Source organism: Fusarium oxysporum, chromosome 3, assembly GCF_000149955.1.
Source record: "Fusarium oxysporum f. sp. lycopersici 4287 chromosome 3, whole genome shotgun sequence".
NCBI lineage: Eukaryota > Fungi > Ascomycota > Sordariomycetes > Hypocreales > Nectriaceae > Fusarium > Fusarium oxysporum.
The window spans coordinates 2,523,841-2,541,620 of NC_030988.1; the positions used below are offsets into that span (position 1 = coordinate 2,523,841).

Sequence of the window (17,780 nt, forward strand, 5' to 3'; positions counted from 1 at the left end):
TTCGGCCACCCTGGGTACGAGGGAAGAACACAACCCCTACACAGCCGAACTAGCAGCGATTGCTCATGGCCTCGGCTGTCTGCCAGAGATGAAGTATCGAGTTATTGTGATCTTGACGAGTAACAGATCTGCAGCCCAGGCTATAGGTAACCCACGCCAGCAGTCAGGCCAAGGGCACATCCGAGAGATATATGATGCTGTAGAGAAGCTCCGAGGAAACGGCAACAGAGTCAATATCATCTGGCTATCCTCTAATAGTGAGCTCAACATTCAAAAGACAGCCAAGATGTCGGCCCGTCATGCAACGGAGCCGTACATGACGCCGCAGAGAGGAATGACCAAAGCGAAGACTACAATTCTCAATCGAGCGAGGGCAGATCTACGAACGGAAAGGAAGCTACCAGATGGAGTTGGCAGGCATTCTAGGAAGGTCGACTCAGCTCTGCCCGGTAAACATACCCGCCTGCTATACGACCAATTATCATGGAAGGAAGCCAGCGTGCTGGCGCAGCTTAGAACCGGAATGGCGCGACTGAACGGCTATCTATATCAGATCTGGGCAGCACCGACGGATGAGTGCCCATGTAGGCGGGCAAAGGAAACGGTAGAGCATTTCCTCTTTCGATGCGTTAAATGGACGACACAACGCAAAGAGATGTTTCAGAGTATAAATGAGAAACGCGGCAACCTCTCCTTTCATCTGGGAGGTAAGGCAGCATCAGACGGTCAGGAATGGAAGCCAGACATGGACGCGGTGCGGGCCACGATCAGGTTCGCGATCGCTACAGGTCGCTTGGAACGGAGATGACGGGAACACTACTAACCTAGTAACATTTTATCAACACTAACCGATAACCTATGACGCCCTCAAATAGTCAACAGCAGGCACCGCTTCAGCCGCCGAAGATAGGAAACTGAACACTTGGAGGAATTGGGCTTCAAGTTGACCTGCTACTACTAACAATCACGAGGACTAAGAAGAAAAGCAATGACTAGACTGGAAGGAACAAGGTGAGAATTGTATGGGCTTGGCGAGAGCAAGGCAATAACTAGCGAAGTGTATGTACCTTTAGCTTCAGAGCCCATTAGGCGTTGGCCTACCGGGCGTAATAGACTTGTATTGTATACTTATCAGGCCCCAGACAGGAAACAAACACCACGTAGAAAGGCCTTGATCGACCGAGATGGCCGCAGACGACTCGTACACGGCCGCAGACGAGCGTGCCCGTGCCGCCCGGAGGGCGGGCCTTCAGGCGAAGAAGGACGAACAGCCGGCGAACACGGCACGGAGTTATGCTGCGAAGTAGCGGGAGTGGAAGGCGCGTTCCCCCGGCCGCCGCCCTCTCTTTTCCCCTTTGCCCTTGTCTCTTTTTTTTACGTAGAGTCCCATGGGCGGCTAACAGACGAGAACTTATAGGCCTGGTGCCGTACGCCTCGGGCTGCGGCAGACGGCTCACTTTATAGCTGGCCCGACGGCGAGCTCGTAACCCCAGACAAGCTAGCAGCGTGGCTCAAAGAGGATATCCTCTTACGACGCGTTGCCCCGCCGCAAAAGAAACCACGGGCACGGGGTAAGGGCAAGGGCAAAGGAAAGGCTGTACAGTTACGGCGGCAGCTCGAACAGGAGCAGCTCGAGGCCGCGGCCCTGGCAGAGGCCGAAAGCCTAGCCGAAGCCCTAGAGGTCCCCCTGGCCGAGGCCGCCGAGCTGCTTGCAGACGACCGCGAGGGCTACGTGCCACCCACGGCCCTTGCGCCGGCTGCAGCAGACCTTGCCGAAGGATCTCTGCTTACGAGGGGCACTATCGACGCCTATATCGCGGCCGTTATCGAGCTCTGGCGGCTCCAGGTAGCCCACGGCAACGCAAACACGGAAAATCCCCGGGGCGCCGCCGTACGAGGCTTCCTTGAGCAACGCGGCCGGGCAGCGGGGGAAGCACGACCGCGCCTCCTTTAAAGACCGCGGGACTGACGGGATCCAGGCCGGCTATTCACCCGACGAATGGCTCCGGGTCCAGGATCTCCTTCTCAGCGGGGCCGCATACATGCCGCAAAACCTCCGTACGCGAGTTGACCTCCTATTCGGCCACTACTACCTCTTACGGGGGGAAAACCGCCGTAAGATGGAGCTTGCAGACCTGTCTCTACTCGACTATCCGTCTTCAGAAGGCCCGACCCCCTGTGGCTGCCTCGTTACCCTTTTGCAAGACGGTAAGCTAAACAAGACGGCAAAGAAAGAGTTCATGGGTGCCCTCCGGCATAAGGACCCCTTGTTCTGTACGCAAGGGGCCTTAGCACAGCTCTTCTTCTGGCGCTGGCACGTCGCCGGCGAGCCGTCCCCGTCTTTCCGGCGCCGCCAGGACTGGTATCGGATCAAGGTTCTTGTCGGACGGGACCGCGAGCAGGAGCTCTCGTACCCGACGCAGCTACAAGAGACCTGGCGTATCTTCGGTGCTGCTGGCCTTATGGCGTCAAAGAAGACGCACCTCCCGCGCAGGGTAGGCGCCCAGGACGCGGAGACTCACGGCACGTCACTCGCCCAGATCTCGCAGGCCGGCCGCTGGAACCAGAGCGTGCTCTGCCAGGCCTATCTTACGCATCTACCGCGCCAGTTCATGCGTATTGTCGCCGGCTTCTCGGCGTCACCCGGGGACTACTTCCTCGCGCGTGCGGCCCACGAGCCCCCGTACGTCTTACAAAAGCAGCTCTGGCCGTGGATCGAGGAGTGGGAGCCTCGCTTTGAGGCTCGCGCGCGCCGGCAATGCTGGGCAGAAGGTGGCCTCGACGACGACGACCTAGCCGCCGACGGCTTCCTTAAGCTTATGCGGCGCCTGCGTATAGTACTGTTACAGGACCTGGCTGTATTGCAGCCTCGCTATCCGTCGCTACCCTTCTTCGCCTACGCCCCTTTTAACGGGCCCGAATGGGATGAGTTCGCCGTCGCCGTTCGCTCTGACGCGGTAGGGGCTACGGAACCGTTAAGCCTGCTCGTACAACGCGCGTTGCCAGAGCTTAGCGGTGTGTTAGAGAGCACACGCGAAGCCGTCTTACAGAATAGCCAGCGGCTGGCCATCCGGCTAGAGGCCCGGCTAGAAGGAATTCAGGGCGGCCTCGATGCCCTCCTCCAAGGCAAGGTCCCTGTCACCTTTACCGGCCACTTTGGAGCCGGGCCAGCAGTGTCGCTGGCGCCGGCGCCGGCGCCGTCGACAGCCCCTACCTTGAACTTCAATACGGCTCCGGCTCCGGCTCCAGAGCCTCCAGTACCAGGTATGCCCGTCGTTGCAGCCCTGGCCAAGGTCTTTACAGTGTGGGATGTCTGGAAGGAATGGGAGGAAGGGATTGCAGGTCAGCCGGCCGTACGGGTGCTAGAAGAGACGTGAGGAAGCCGCTGGCGCCCGGGGAATGGGATCAGGGTGCAGTTCTGTCGCCGGAAGGTGATCTGGGACGAGCTCTTGGCCCGCACGGCGTCCGGCAAGAGCGAGGAGGAGGCAGTTGCAGAGCTAGAGCTCTTACGCGCTGGCCGGAGCTTGAACCGGCTCGTCGACGAGCTCAAACAGCGCCGCCAGCGGGGCCAGGGCCAGGGCCGGATACGGGTACAGGTAGGGACCCCCGTGCCCGATGACCCAGGCCCGGGACCAAGGCCGACTCGGGGCCAGGGCCATCGGGGGCGCTGGGCTCGGCTAGGGAGGAGGCGGACCGCCCCTCGTCGACGGTAAGCTGGCCGTCAGGTAGGATCTTTATATATTTATAGCGGTAACTAGTCCGTATCTATCTATCTATCTAGAAGGCGTATTTTTTTATTAAACTTTTTTTTTTTTTTTTTTTTTTTCTTTTTAAAAAAAAAAAAAAAAAAAAAAAAAATATTAAGGAGCAGCAGGATCAGCGCATTGCTATGTCGTAGTCCTTGCAGCGAAGCCTGGCCCCCCAGCCGCTGCACACGCAAATATCTCAGCGCCCGCTCGTCAATACAGCGTCGCTCTTGAACCAAACGGACCGCCAGAGCGTAGCAATCCTCCAGCCCTGGAATTGCATCGATTTGGCTCCTAACCGTCGAGATATTCGCGTGCGCGGCGCCGGGCACTTATCAGATGGTAGTTGTGTAATCACATACGATTTCCCGAAATTACTCCGCAAAACGACCCCACGATAAGTTCTGCTTATCATGTACGTTATTTCTTTACAGTTATACTTAATATATGAAATAACGTATATGATAAGCGAGTTGTCACGGGTCAGGCTCGGGAATACAGGTGAACAGGGAACGCTTTAGGCGGATAGGTTCTATTGCTACGGATAGGCACTGCCGGCAGGTCAGGCTCTATTGACAAGACGTAGCTCGAGGAGCTACGTTCGGGAGCTATCTGGCGGTCGGTCAAGATCTTCTGCGATAACGTATCGCCACGTGACTGAGATCCACTTGGCCTATCGGTCTAGGGTAACCTGGTCTGGTCTTACGCTGTGACATTAGGATTAATAATAACTTTATATAACATTACCTCTATATAATTACATTTAGTATATAAACACATTCATTTAGCACTAAATAGAACTTATCTTATTAACTATTAATATAACTTCTTTACCTTAATAAGCTTAATACACACTATTAACTATTAAGAGATATAACTTTAAGTACTGCTCAGTATAACACCTTATGCAATCTGCAAATACAAACTGAATATAGATTAATTTTCCTATTTCAAACTAAAAACTGTTATATATTATATAATATAAATATATCTAAAGAGAAAAAAAGTCAAACTGCTACACTTATTAAGGGCTTCAATTAGAGCAACTAAAGTTAAGAAGCTTAAGAAGGCTATTAAAGCCAGTCAGTTACAATAAAAGGAGGCATTAGACTGTTTAGAGATATCAGCAGTGTGTGACGGTTGGGTTCCCGAACAGGTAAACTAGTCCGTACTAGGTTTATGTTGGCAGATAACGTAGGGCGTGATGCTGAGCGATGCGAAATGTCACGTTTCTTAATGATCAAGTAATGCGGTTTAGGCTTATTGATGTAAAGATGCTTTATTGATAGCTGGTGAGCTAAGTCCTATGAAAGTGCTAATGAATGTGTTCTATATACTAGTGATGGTTGTATATGAGCGACGCGACACGAGGTCGCTGTCGGTCCTGGAGCGCCGTCGTTCCTATACTTGTCGGTCCTTGCCTGGTTGGTTGGTTACGGTGGAGCGTTTGTGGGGTACACGTGACGTAACCGCTGGGGTCGTAACACAGTGTAATGTAGTGATTTATCACTTAAGGAAAAACTTCAACAACAGCGAGAACGAAATTTTTGAAAACAACAGCTATTTACAGCGCCGCAACACCGCTCCGAAAGGTGAATTGGATAGCCCAGTGTCGGTCGCATTGCCCAGTGCGACTCAGGCATCATGGCGACCCCGTGGCCCCAGGACGAAATCTGGCCCACTGATTACCGAGAGCACGCCACAAATTTGAGCAAATATCTGTCAAACATTACGTGTATTCGGTTCATTGATGTGAATTGGTGTATTCATGTTGTGTTCTGTTGAAATCTACCCCTTGGAGGTTTTACCATTTCGGCTGTAATCTTAAAGTATCCCTGCTTGCACGTGAGACCCCAGCACCTGTTCAACACACCCCCCCAGACTGGCCATCGTGGCTCAGTCTGTGCAGTCCGTATTCCTATTGTCAGGTTGGCCATCCTTCCGATCCCTTATTCGGCTCATCCATCAAGCTGTTCCTCTGCTCTGACAAAGTCCTCCGCAGTGAGCTCCTTGAACCTTCTCTCTTGAATCTTATCGTTAATATCCACTAGGCCAACCTGCATGACGAACTTCTGGAACTGCTGAGCGGGTAATGCCTTCGTGAGGCCGTCCGCAATCATCTCGGTGGTGGGACTATGCCGGACCGAGATCCGGTTAGCGAGTGCTTCCTGGCGTAGCCAGTGGTTATGGATGTCGACGTGTCGAAGTTTGGTCTGCAGGAGCGCCACGTCGGAATTAATAAGCCGAATGGTCTGCGCGTTATCGCACTGAATGATGATGCTTCTGTTGTCAAGGGTCACGCCGAGCTCGGTGATTAATCTGGAGATGAACATGGACTCCTTCGCAGCCTGCGCAAGTGCCAGCAACTCCGCCTCTGTTGTAGAGGTAGTCACGGTGTCCTGCTTGTTGGCGCGCCATCCAATAGTCCCTCCAAATAGCTTCATCACGTAGGCTTGCGAGCTCTTCCGATCGATTGTGTTGTCGGCAAAGGAAGCGTCACTGTACACATCAAAAGTGTCTGTTCCGCCGAGTTGTAGTGCAAGTGCCCTGGTGTTTTGCAGATACCGGAATAGGTGGTCCAAGGCCTCATGGTGATCATCGCTCGGGTTCATGTTGAATCGACAAAGTCGAGAAACAGCAAAGGCAATATCGGGTCGAGTGATTACTGCCAGGTAGAGCACTGATCCGGTCTTGCGTTGATACTGCTGTATTGACGCTGTTGATGCGCGCTCTTCGTTCGGAAGAAGTTCTTTCGTGGTCATTGGAGTGAGGGAAGGCTTTCCCCCTTGAATCCTAAAATGACTAGTGATCTTATCCACGAATGACGATTGCGACAGCCAAATCAGACGTTGGTTTCGGTCGCGAATAATCTCAATTCCAAGAAACCACTGTAGCATATCTCCTCCAGAGAGTTGGTACTTTTCTCGAAGCTTGCCTATCGTCCATTCGACCGATCTTTGATTGGTCTTCTCGTAGGCAACAATGAGGTCGTCCACATAGAAGAATATCAATATTCCTCCTTTCGAGAGACAGCATGGCTCGTGAGGTACAGACTTGAACCCAATGTTCGTAAGGGTGGTGGTTAGTTCCTTTTGCCAAAGTAATGGTGACTGGCGCAAGCCGTATAGTGCTTTCTGAAGTTTGAGGATCAGGCCAGGCTTCCGGTAGCCTCCGGGCATCCGCATATAGACGTCCTGTTTCAGTTCAGCATTGACAAAGGCGTTGACGACATCATACTGGAGAAGTTCTAAATCAAAGCGAGCAGCTATAGCCATGAGTGTTCGGAAAGATCTGCCGGCAAGTGTGGATGCATAGGTATCCTCGTGTGTCGACTTGGCCTGTTGATCGCCTCGTACAACGAGCCGGGCCTTGCACTTGGTGAACCATCCGTGCTTGTCGAACTTGTATACATAAACCCACATGCAGTCCAGGAGTTCCTTGCCTGCGGCTTCTTCTCTCTGAACCTCACGCCAGGAGCGCATTTCTTTATGGCTTTCAAGATGAGTCTTTTCTGCCTCGCGGAATAGGTCACCTAGTGGATGGTTCTTGAGGTCTTTATGCCTTTTTGGCAATATTGGCATGTCTCGCCGGTGTATTCGGCGTTGGCCGTCACCTAAATCTGTCAGCTTTGCAGATTGTGTTTTGCGATTGGGAGAATCCATCAGCTTAGTAGATTCCCCTCGACTTCCCGTAAACTGAGGTTCTCCGCTATCAGGGTGGCAGCTGGCCGAGCTCGCCTGCTTCTCGAGCTTCCGCTTACTCACCACCTTGCCATTCCAGGTCCCTTTCACAGATGCGAGTCGACCGGCATTAAATGCGGCCTCCCAGTAACTGCTCGGAGTTGAAATGACTCGAGGGGCTCCATTTGCGCCGTCTCGTCCCGGGGAAGTGCCAGCGCTAGGTGGGACATGCACCATCTTGGCAGCTCGTAACTGAGGGGGGTTTTCCCCCTCCTTCCTCACGGGAGGTTCTCTGATAGTAGCGACCAGAAGGGCAGCAGGCCGTAGAGGGCAAGTCTCCGGGGTCAGGTAGGGAGTGAATCGAGCGGTCGTGTAGGGGTGATCAGTCCCGTCAGGCTCTTCTCGATTGCGATCTCCTACGACTAGTGTCCTGCCAGTCTCACCCTGCGTAATCGTGAGATCACGTTCAAACCCTCTATGTGGATAACTTGCAGCCTCCCGCTCAAACGCTAGTCCTTCAGGCAAGGCGCTTAATTCCTCGTCTTCTTCTTGGGTAGAAGCATCCAGATTGATGCTAGATCCCTGTGGGACCTCTGCATCAGTGAGATGCTGAATAAGTTCTTCCTCGTTTAGTTCTTTTAAATCATCCTTGAGGTGTTGGACATCCCCAGAGAACGTCTCCTTCTCGTTGAAGATCACGTCTCTAGTGGAGATGACCTTGTTGGTCAACGGATTCCAGACCCTGTAGATGTTTGTCGAGTTATACCCGACCAGGTATCCTATCCACCCTCGGGGATTGAGTCGTTGTCGCCGATTCTTCTTTTTCAAAGCATCGGTCGTCATCGCAAAGGCTTTACAGCCATACACGCGTAGGTGTGTTTGATCGGGCTTACGCTCCGTGACAACCACGCCGTCCCTAAAGGCAAAGTAAGTGTAGAAACGCTCATATGGCGTCTTCCAATTGTAGATATACTTGGGTGTCCTATTGTATAGGTATACGGCAGCGCGCCAGATCTCAACCCAAAGGAACGAAGGCAGCTTTGCTCCAGCTCTCATTGCACGAGCTTTCTCCTTGATCACACCCCCCGAGCGCTCTGCGCCGCCATTTTGACTTTGGGCATATGGCGCGGAGGGCTCTAGGCGCATCCCGTTTTTGATACTGAGGAAGTCACTTACCTGGTGACTATCCGGGATCTCGTTATCACACTCGATGACTTCGGGCCTACACTGGAGTTGTCGCTCTAGTGTTCTGAGTAGATGCTCAAGTGCACCGATAAGCGTTGGTGCAGTTCGATCGGGAAGATAATAGTCCCAGATATAGCCAGAGTAACGGTCGGTGACCAGCATAGCTGAAGTGTAGCCTGGATCCCCACTCATGTCGTGGAAATCAATAGCGAGTCGGATCCCAGCCTTCTCGGGTGGAACTCGTCTTTGTCGACGGACTTGGCGCTTCACCTTCGCCATTCCACAAGCATCACACTCAGCCGTGGAGATCCCTCTGATCTTCACCCCCCGACATTGGCCCACGAGGTGCTTGAGTGCTTCAGGCCCTGGGTGTCCAAGTCGAAGGTGCCAAAAGGTTTCGTCTCCACTGCGAGGAGGGCGTTTAGTCCACGAATCATACTGTTTCCGTTTGGCTAGGAATGCCGCTGCCGTTGTTGATTTGTCGATATACTCCAGTACGTACTGGTCGAAATGATCCGTCAATGTGCAGAGGATTGAATCATCTTTCCTGCGGATTTGGTTGTTATTCCCTTTGGTATCCCAGTAGTAGCCCCTTTTCCGCAACTGGCGGTATGACACAATATTGCATGCAAAGTTTACGCAATGAGCTACATCTCGCAATCTGAGAAGAGAGGGTCCTTGAGGTCCTTGAACGCGAATATCCACGTTCCCGTACCCGTGAATGGCCACTGGTGACTCCCCTGCGTAGACGAAGTCTCCAGACGGTGCCGGTCGGTAGTTGAGGAACCTGCACACTTCATTGAAGATATGGATTGTCGATCCAGAGTCAAGGATGGCAGAATGTCTGAGAGGGTAGGGGGCACAGTTGAAGGCTGCGATAAAGTTATGCGTCACTAGGTAGGTTGCCTTGACGTGTGCCATACCCCGCCCAAGTCACTCGTCCTGAGTGGTTCTGTCTCTACTTTTGGACAATCGTTTGACTTCCTCCACCAAACCAGTATCGTTCTTGAGACGGTCATTTATTAATCGTTGTATCGCTTGGTTGGGCTCCCATCCTTCGGCTTTCTGGGCTGGGAATAAGTACCAGCAGCCTTTCCAGTCATGGAAACCTAAACATCCTCGACAAGTAGGGCCATCCGGGTTCGGATTGACGGTCGTCTCTGCTCGTTTTCGTTTTGTTGATACTCCTCTTCCGCCGCCTCGTGCTCTACGCCCACGGCCTTGGCCTCGCGTATCTCGATGTGCATAGGATGTTTCGTCCGTCGCCCAATCTGAGGCGTCTCCTTGGACTTCAATAGTGTCATTATCGCGGTCTGTGATTGCAGGTCTGTCGTTCCTGGATGCAGCGCCGTATGTGGCTGCGAATGCGCCTCTCTTGATTCCTGACGGCCTTCCGCTAGCGTTGGCCATTTTGGCTTCGTATCGAATGTCGGCAGCGACCTCTCGATAGTTGAGGGAATTATTTCTCCAGGGGAGCGAGGAGGGTGGTATGTAGGGAACGGTGCAGTAAGAGACTCAGGACGGTCAGTGTAAATAGTCACGTTCCTGCCTTCCTCAGAGGCAAACTCAGCATCAGTAGCCACCGTCTGAATGAAAACAGTTCCGGGCTGGCCTGGTGTTTGTGGGGGTGCGTAACTGGTTGTGGGAGTCTTGACGCCTGGGCTGTATGTACGGCTTTGTGGTACTTGTCGCGCGCTTCGGGTCGAAGGCGTTCGTTGTATACCACTCCAGATCTTCGTAGCTCCTGATACCACTTGTCTAATCGGTCTCCCGTGACGCAGGATGTTTTCTGATACGTGGCCGAGACCGTCTTGAGGACAAACTCGACCAGCTTCTGCTCCTGTTTCTTCGTCTCTCTATACGCCGTTTCTTTCAGAGAGTAGATCCTGATATCATGCTCGTATTCCGCTCTTCCTTCAGACGTCAACTCTCCGATTCGCCGGGGCGGTACGTAATCTGAGCCGGGCGTCATTGTGCCACTATCGGGATCGTCCGGATCTGCTTGTCTGGGGTAGTCTCGGATTTCTGGAAGTTCTGGTCGCTGAGGCCATCGGATGCGATCGGTCGGATCAATATACTGCCACAGGTCGTAGGCGTGCGCCAGTTTCTTGAATTCGTTGGACCAGGAGTCCCAATCCTCCGGAGACGCGTAGCTAATGATCCTCTCGGCGTGTTTGGCCGACATGGTGATAGAATGAACCGAAGGTCGTATGCATTTGGGTGCGCGGGTCGCTGAGATGCAATTGAGACTCTTAATTGTCAGACATTACGTGTATTCGGTTCATTGATGTGAATTGGTGTATTCATGTTGTGTTCTGTTGAAATCTACCCCTTGGAGGTTTTACCATTTCGGCTGTAATCTTAAAGTATCCCTGCTTGCACGTGAGACCCCAGCACCTGTTCAACAGTTACGGGCTAGAAGCGCCGTAATTCACTTTCTCATGAAAATTGGCTTGAACTTGAATTGACCGCCGCACTGGGTGCATCACACCACCGGCACGAGAACACAGAGGTACCATGTTGCCGGGACTTTGAGTTCCCTACCGTTACATAATGGTCTGGACCCGATATTAACGGATCGAATTTTTAACCTTACAATCGAGCACATCACGACAGATAGCATCGCGGATCGACTCAGATAACTAACGACAACGATTTCGACGACCTCCTTAGCTGCCATTTAACAAAAATTGTTATAGAGACCCGGTCTGTATTCCGTACCAACTTCACTCGCTTAGTGTCAGACAATTGGCTCTACAGGGATCTGAGATGGCATCAGGAAATTAATGAGGATTAACGTGTATGATAAGCGAGTGGGCCAGACAAGCGAGTGAGCCACTATACTGTATAGTATAAAAAACAGCCTACCCTATAGAGTTCTAACTCATAAATAAAATAGCTAAAAATCTTAAAAGAATATTTTTATACTTAGTATAGTTAATTATATGAATTGATATTTTTAACAGATTTTTATCTATTTTATTTTCTATATAAAACCTTAAAATACAGTGTATTTCACAGTGTAAATAGACTTTACTAGATAACTTTATAAAGAAAATAGTTATAATTTGTATAAAAGTAATATATAAAGATATAGTAGTTAAATATATTATATTATTTTTTTTTAGCTATTTTAAAGTTAAATTGACCTTTTAAGAAAAGTTTAAAAAAGGGCTTTTAAGGTGAGAAATGTAGTGGCTCACTCGCTTGTCTGGCTCACTCGCTTATCATATACGTTATCTGAGGAACAAAATCTTAATGACAGGATGCACTGAGTCGTGCAGCTCTTTATACACAATTGAAAGCGTTGCCTGTTCTAGGCAGTAGCAGCTGCCACCCCGAGGTCATGGCCCGCAGCCATCACCGGCCCCGCACATGGCAGCGACCGTTTATTGACCAGCAGAAACCTCTCATCTCTATTCTCTATTCTCTCCTTCATTTTTCCCTATCATTTATCCTCCCCGTCTCCATTTCCTCTCTAGGGCCTTCCCTTGGCTAACCAAATCCTACCTTACAACCTGATGCGGAATAATGACGTGCGGTAAAATCATTTTCAGTAGCCTCCAAAAGCCAATCCTTTCATACAGCGATACAATTCGCAATCCCATTCATACAATTATTCCCCCAGATCTCAACACTCTCGCCCACAAGCCCACAGTATGGATAATTACCAGAAGTTAGAGAAGATTGGCCAAGGTACGTCTGACCCTAGCGCTGGGGCCTTGGCCACCATTTATGCAGCCATCGTATTTTCTAATATATTCCTATTTAATTGCCGGACTAACTAAACCTACCAGGTGCTTGCGGTGCTATTTTCAAGGCTCGTGACCTTGCAAATGAGGGACGAATTGTCGCATTGAAAAAAATACATCTTGAAGCCGAGGGCGAGGGCGTACCGAGCACTTCCATCCGGGAGATTTCTCTCCTCAAGGAACTGCAGCACCCTAACATCTTGCGTCTTCTCAACATCGTTCACGCTGATTACCACAATCTTTACCTCGTTTTCGAATTACTTGATATCGACCTGAAAAGGTACATGGAGACCTTACCGGCCAGTGACGGTGGACGAGGCAAGGTGCTTCCGGAGGGATCATTGGCATACCTCATGCAACTAGGCATGGATGACATGGTGGTTAGAAAATTCATGTACCAACTTTGTGCTGGCGTCAAATACTGTCACTCCCACCGTATCTTGCACCGAGATCTGAAGCCCGCTAATCTCCTCATCGACAAGGAAGGAAATCTCAAGTTAGCCGATTTTGGGCTGGCACGAGCGTTTGGTGTGCCTCTGCGCCCATACACTCATGATGTCGTGACGCTCTGGTACCGAGCACCTGAACTTCTACTGGACGGAAAACAATACTCGACGGGTGTTGATATGTGGTCTGTCGGCTGTATCTTTGCAGAGATGTGCGTTCGAAAGCCGCTGTTTCCTGGTGACTCTGAGATTGATGAGATCTTTAAAATCTTCCGGTAAGTTTATAATCCTCGCATATGCTGTGAGTGAGAAGTCTGACTTTGATGCCCTAGCACATTGGGCACTCCTACGGAAGACGTTTGGCCTGGAGTTACCTCGTACCGCGATTTCAAGTCCTCGTTTCCTAAGTGGCAACGTAACTACGATCAGGCCCTCTGCGATAACCTCAACAAAGCAAGCCTCGAACTTCTCGATATGACGCTGATCTACAATCCGGCTAGACGCATTTCGGCTAAACAGGCCTGCAACCACCCTTACTTTGAAGGCTTTCTTGCGTAGTCAGGCCACCTGAAAATTTACTACAAGTAGGGGAACTGTCACATATTACCACTAGGTTCATGCGACTGGATATGAAACGTGGACCATACTTTGGGGTTGTGAATCTGATTCCACATACTTCTCGCCTGATTCTATTCTATGCAACTCTCGCTTGACTCTACTGTGTTCACGGGCGACGAGCGAGTTGATCGAAAGAGGAAGAGGCCGTCTTCTAAGAAGTCAGAGGCCAAGCCGATACAGCGCTTTTTTTTGGTGACGAAGCTGTGAAGGTAATAAAATCTCCGACAGTTGCTGCCGCTTATAACGACGAAATGAACCATGTTGATCGAGGTGGCCAGTTGAGGTCATATTATGCCTATGATCATCCCCTCCGCCGCGGCCCTCGGCAGGCACTTTGTTGGACCTTCTTCTTGATGTGGCCCTTTTCAATAGCTATATTGCTTAACTACACAGGCCCCAGCCAAACGGGAAGGGGTATATGATTCATAGGAAGAGGCGAGAGTGCATTTACAACGCCTGATTCAACATATATCAAGAAAGTCAGTCAAGGAAGAGGCATCGCGGGGGGGGCGAATCCGACCCTAAAATATAGCAAAAAGAGCCCCTTGTCTGCCGGCACATGAGGTTGGACTACTTTGCATGTCAGGGCCTTCGACAAGGCCAAGTGAGGTCAAAAAGCCAAAAAGAGGGCCCCTTGGGGAGAGTGACGGCAATGGAAGAAGGGGACAGACTGATTATTGGTGTAGCGTGTGCTTGGTTCCTCTTTGTAACTACGGGAATTGCTAGTACTCCTATCATAAATAGAAATTAGGTAGGCAGTAAAGTACCTCTCGTTTGAGGCATTTTAATTCGACCGACCCCGCTGTCAGTACGAGAATTGAGGCTTTGATGATGGTACGTCAACGTCACCCTTTCTAACTTCTTGTGGCATCTCACATGTCTGGCTGGAGTATATGTTAGGAAACTTCAATTACTATTGGACAATACTGACTGCAATGACGTATTCATAATTTGAGCCGCCTGCGGTGTGGTGATTTCACATGTTACTTTTGAGACAATTTCCTTGTCGTATCATGATTTTGAAAACTATGATGGTACAATTTAGGTCCTCTGAGGCATAGGAAGAGCGATATGCTCGGAATCATTGGTTTTTCTCACATGTGACTCCCCGCACTGGCAGCAGTGTCACCATATCTTCGATGACCCATGAACCCACGGCCATATTCGTCATAAACAAAAGTCAACATTGAATCACCAATCACACCTTCAACATGTAACACAAATCCCTCCTCCCCCATCATAACCAAATCAAATAAACCTCCACCTGCCAGGATGCTTTTATCTACGCCAGCCTCTTGCTGTGTTGTCCAGCGGAAATCACGCATTGTAATCGTTCGCCTCATATATCATACCACACGTAAGATACAGCTCTTCGACATCTATTTCTCCCAAATTACATACGAAAAGGACGCCCCAAGCGCGGGCTCTCAACCAGTATCCAATCATTTTCCTGCTGTTTCTGCTTGCATTCCGTCGACACCTGACCCCCGCTCGTATGCAGACACATGGAGGCAAGATCAGAAGCCATAAGTGCCCCGGCAATGCCACTACGATCGCGTAGTCCAACCCAACAATATCGTGGTGTGACGTCCATTTGTTCGATCACTCCAAGAGATTCAACTTTACATAACTCCAATGATAATAGTATCTTCCAATCATTTGGCAAGGATTTCAAGACTTCCAAAGGCTTGCAAGAATGCGCCAGGCGGATTTTGCGATTGAATACCCTGCCATCACAAGCCACTTCGAAAAAGAAGCCCCAGGGCGACCCTCAACATGGGCATCCCAATTGTACTGCAAACGGAAGGGTCACAATGAATCAACAACACACTGGAGGACTGAACTGCGCTTCCTCTGCGACAACGCCCAGTTACACGGCGATTGTTACAACCGATGGAGGTCACGTCCAAAGAGGGGGAGAAAGGATGCAGCAACAGTCACGTCCGGCTCTGCATGTATTCGGTCATCGTCGTAGTGCCGAAAAGCAGCCTTCGTTCAAGACTGTTCATTTTGGCCCAGATTTGGAGCATGTACGCTACTTTTCGAGCGCCGACAAACCACTGACAATCGACACAAGTTCATCATTTGTGAGCAAGGATCCACTCTTGGATGAAAGGATAACCAACCAGCAAGTAGCCTCGTCGCCTCAATGGGAAATCTTTACACCTAACTTCCCCGATGAGGATTCGACGCGAAAGTCGATGGATGTCAGAGTCCAAAGACTCTATTTCTCTAGTCGTCGCATGGCTCTCTATGTCCTTATCGTGGTAGCCAACTTGGCCTTTGAAAAATCTATCATTTGCCGTTTTACGCGAGATTATTGGAAAACGGTCTCCGAAGCCCCAGCGCAGTATTATCGTGCTCCAATCTCTAGGAATGGGAAAAATTACTATAAATTTGTTGTTGGCATTAGGCTCTTTGATGCGGATGAGCTTGACTCGAGCCCTTTGTTCTTTTGTGTGCGATATATCGTCAATGGTCAGGAATATTGGGATGATAACTCAGGAGTCAACTTCGAGGTTGATTTCAGAAGAAAGCTTCACTAGAAACGAATATCATTTTAAGTATAAACAAAGCACCAGAGCGTACGCCATGTCCCGCAGTGGATTCCATCAGGGACCCTAACGAGCTTTTTCCAGGGGTCCGAAGTCACGCTCGAGGCACTCCTTATGTCAGATCATTATCATATGTCGCCGAGTCCACTGTGAGTAACAAGATATCATGGCTGATGGTGCTAATTTTTGATACAGCTATCAACACTCCTTGCCAGACGGATATGCTGGGTTACTAAACAATATTACCACTGCCTACTGTATTATCTGGGGTTTTGCTAGTTTGATATCAGCATTGTGGAGCCATGAGCTTTGGAAACAGGCTAATGCTTTGACCGAGGGGTTTTGGTAATCTATCAAGTCACCCGATGGAGTCGACGTTAAAACTGACTTTGGTGAAGAGAGAGCTAATTAAGGGGAACACTGTGAGCACAACACCTTGAGCGATTGAGAGCATTGTCATGATGAAGTCTGGCGATTCTGAAGCCGGTGATATGGATGAAGAAGAAAAAGAAGACGAAGAGGACGAAAGGTTTAAGCATGACGAAAATGAGGGCCAGAATGGGGAGGGTAGCGCAATGGGAGAATCGGACGAAGAAACACCACCACTGATCAGCGCTGCCCACAAATCAAACAAATCAAATCCGGGGCCATATTTAAGATATTTGGCAGCCTCCGGTACTGGATGTGTTGTTTGAAATACTTGATCAAATATTTCAAACATTTCAAATCTCAACATCTGTGCTCTCCATACTACTATTTCCAATCTCCCACTGGAGTTCATCCCTCCCACCCGCTGTCGCCCCTAGCTTCACCACGCCATGCCTGACCCAGTTCTTGAGGCATTGTAACTTCTCCAATGTTTCCGTCGCCATTGAAAGCCTCTGCGACGTCAACGTCAGCTTGGCCAGGCTGAATGACCTCTCACAATCAGTCGCCATCGCCGGTATCGCAAGTATATCGAGAGCCAGCTGGCTGACCATGGGAAACTGCCCCCGCCGACCCATCCACCATTCAATTGGATCCTCAGTTTCTTGTGGCTCTAGCCGCAGATATCGCTCCAGCTCGCTACTCATCGCCGTAGTCTTCGCAGTCCTGCTTTTAGCCCATTGCCTAAACACACTAGCTTCAGATGTCTTTCGTGGTACAATTGGGAATGCCGCTCTCTCCACAATCGCCTTCTGCTACTCATCCACCGGCCGACTGCAGCGGTACCAGCGGTCGAGGTAGTCAGACAGTCCAATCTTGGCATCCCTTACCCACACAAGCTGCTCCTCTGACGCCCAGTTCACCTCCAGATAGCTCATGCCGAGTGACGGGTTGAGGATAATGGATGCGGCGAACAACGGTGACTCTCCAAGCTTAGTGTAGTACTCATTAAGTTTCTGCCAGGCGGTTATGATGGACAGTCTCAGATAGTGTCAGTGATCCTTCCCCATGTCGTCGATTCCCGATGATCCTGATGACTTGCCTGGTCCATCATCGCATTGTCCCGACCCACGACCTGGCAAGGAGCTTTCCATTGACTTTCGTGGATGTATATCCATCTCGCAATCTCTAAACCTAGCAGGAAGCTGCCGATTTCGATCCGGTCGCCCTCGGGCCGGTTCGACTTGAGAATCTGTATTCTCTCCCACTGCGTCGTCTGGGACAACATGATGGAACAACTTCCGATCCTCCAGGTGTTCCAGCAAGTACTCCATGCCTGTCATCACCTCCCTCGCTACCCCAGCCCTGCTTTCTCATAGTCTGCAGATAGAATGGCTCAAGGATATGTTTGATCTCTGCCAAGAGTCTTCAG

General features: G+C 50.4%; 3 protein-coding genes across 6 annotated transcripts; all 3 read left to right on the forward strand.

Annotated features, from left to right (window-relative positions):
* Window positions 1-1,387: 1,387 nt before the first annotated feature.
* On the forward strand, window positions 1,388-3,812 carry FOXG_06533 (uncharacterized protein). Its single transcript, XM_018385217.1, has one exon. The coding sequence runs from the start codon at window positions 2,043-2,045 to the stop codon at window positions 3,375-3,377; it is 1,335 nt and encodes a 444-aa protein (XP_018242463.1). The 5' UTR covers window positions 1,388-2,042; the 3' UTR covers window positions 3,378-3,812.
* Window positions 3,813-12,270: 8,458 nt separating this feature from the next.
* Window positions 12,271-13,832, forward strand: FOXG_06534 (CMGC/CDK/CDC2 protein kinase; the record flags this gene model as incomplete). The annotated part of the gene is made up of 3 exons (XM_018385218.1): window positions 12,271-12,307; window positions 12,409-13,084; window positions 13,142-13,832. 3 exons carry the CDS (start codon window positions 12,271-12,273, stop codon window positions 13,365-13,367), a joined length of 939 nt encoding a protein of 312 aa, XP_018242464.1. The 3' UTR covers window positions 13,368-13,832.
* Window positions 13,833-14,450: 618 nt separating this feature from the next.
* On the forward strand, window positions 14,451-16,630 carry FOXG_19290 (uncharacterized protein). Of its 4 annotated transcripts, XM_018399495.1 has the most exons (4): window positions 14,620-14,640; window positions 14,699-16,131; window positions 16,178-16,327; window positions 16,381-16,630. In XM_018399495.1, exon 2 carries the CDS (start codon window positions 14,933-14,935, stop codon window positions 15,971-15,973), a length of 1,041 nt encoding a protein of 346 aa, XP_018242467.1. In that variant the 5' UTR covers window positions 14,620-14,640; window positions 14,699-14,932; the 3' UTR covers window positions 15,974-16,131; window positions 16,178-16,327; window positions 16,381-16,630. The 4 variants fall into 4 exon arrangements, with proteins under 4 accessions (XP_018242465.1, XP_018242466.1, XP_018242467.1 ...); XM_018399493.1 differs by having other exon boundaries at window positions 14,451-16,131; XM_018399496.1 differs by lacking the exon at window positions 16,381-16,630 and having other exon boundaries at window positions 16,178-16,379.
* Window positions 16,631-17,780: the final 1,150 nt, after the last annotated feature.

Bases quoted from the DNA above. Each gene is read 5' to 3' on its own strand.
- FOXG_19290 (XM_018399493.1), top strand. From the start codon at position 14,933: ATGGAGGCAAGATCAGAAGCCATAAGTGCCCCGGCAATGCCACTACGA.
- FOXG_06533 (XM_018385217.1), top strand. From the start codon at position 2,043: ATGCCGCAAAACCTCCGTACGCGAGTTGACCTCCTATTCGGCCACTAC.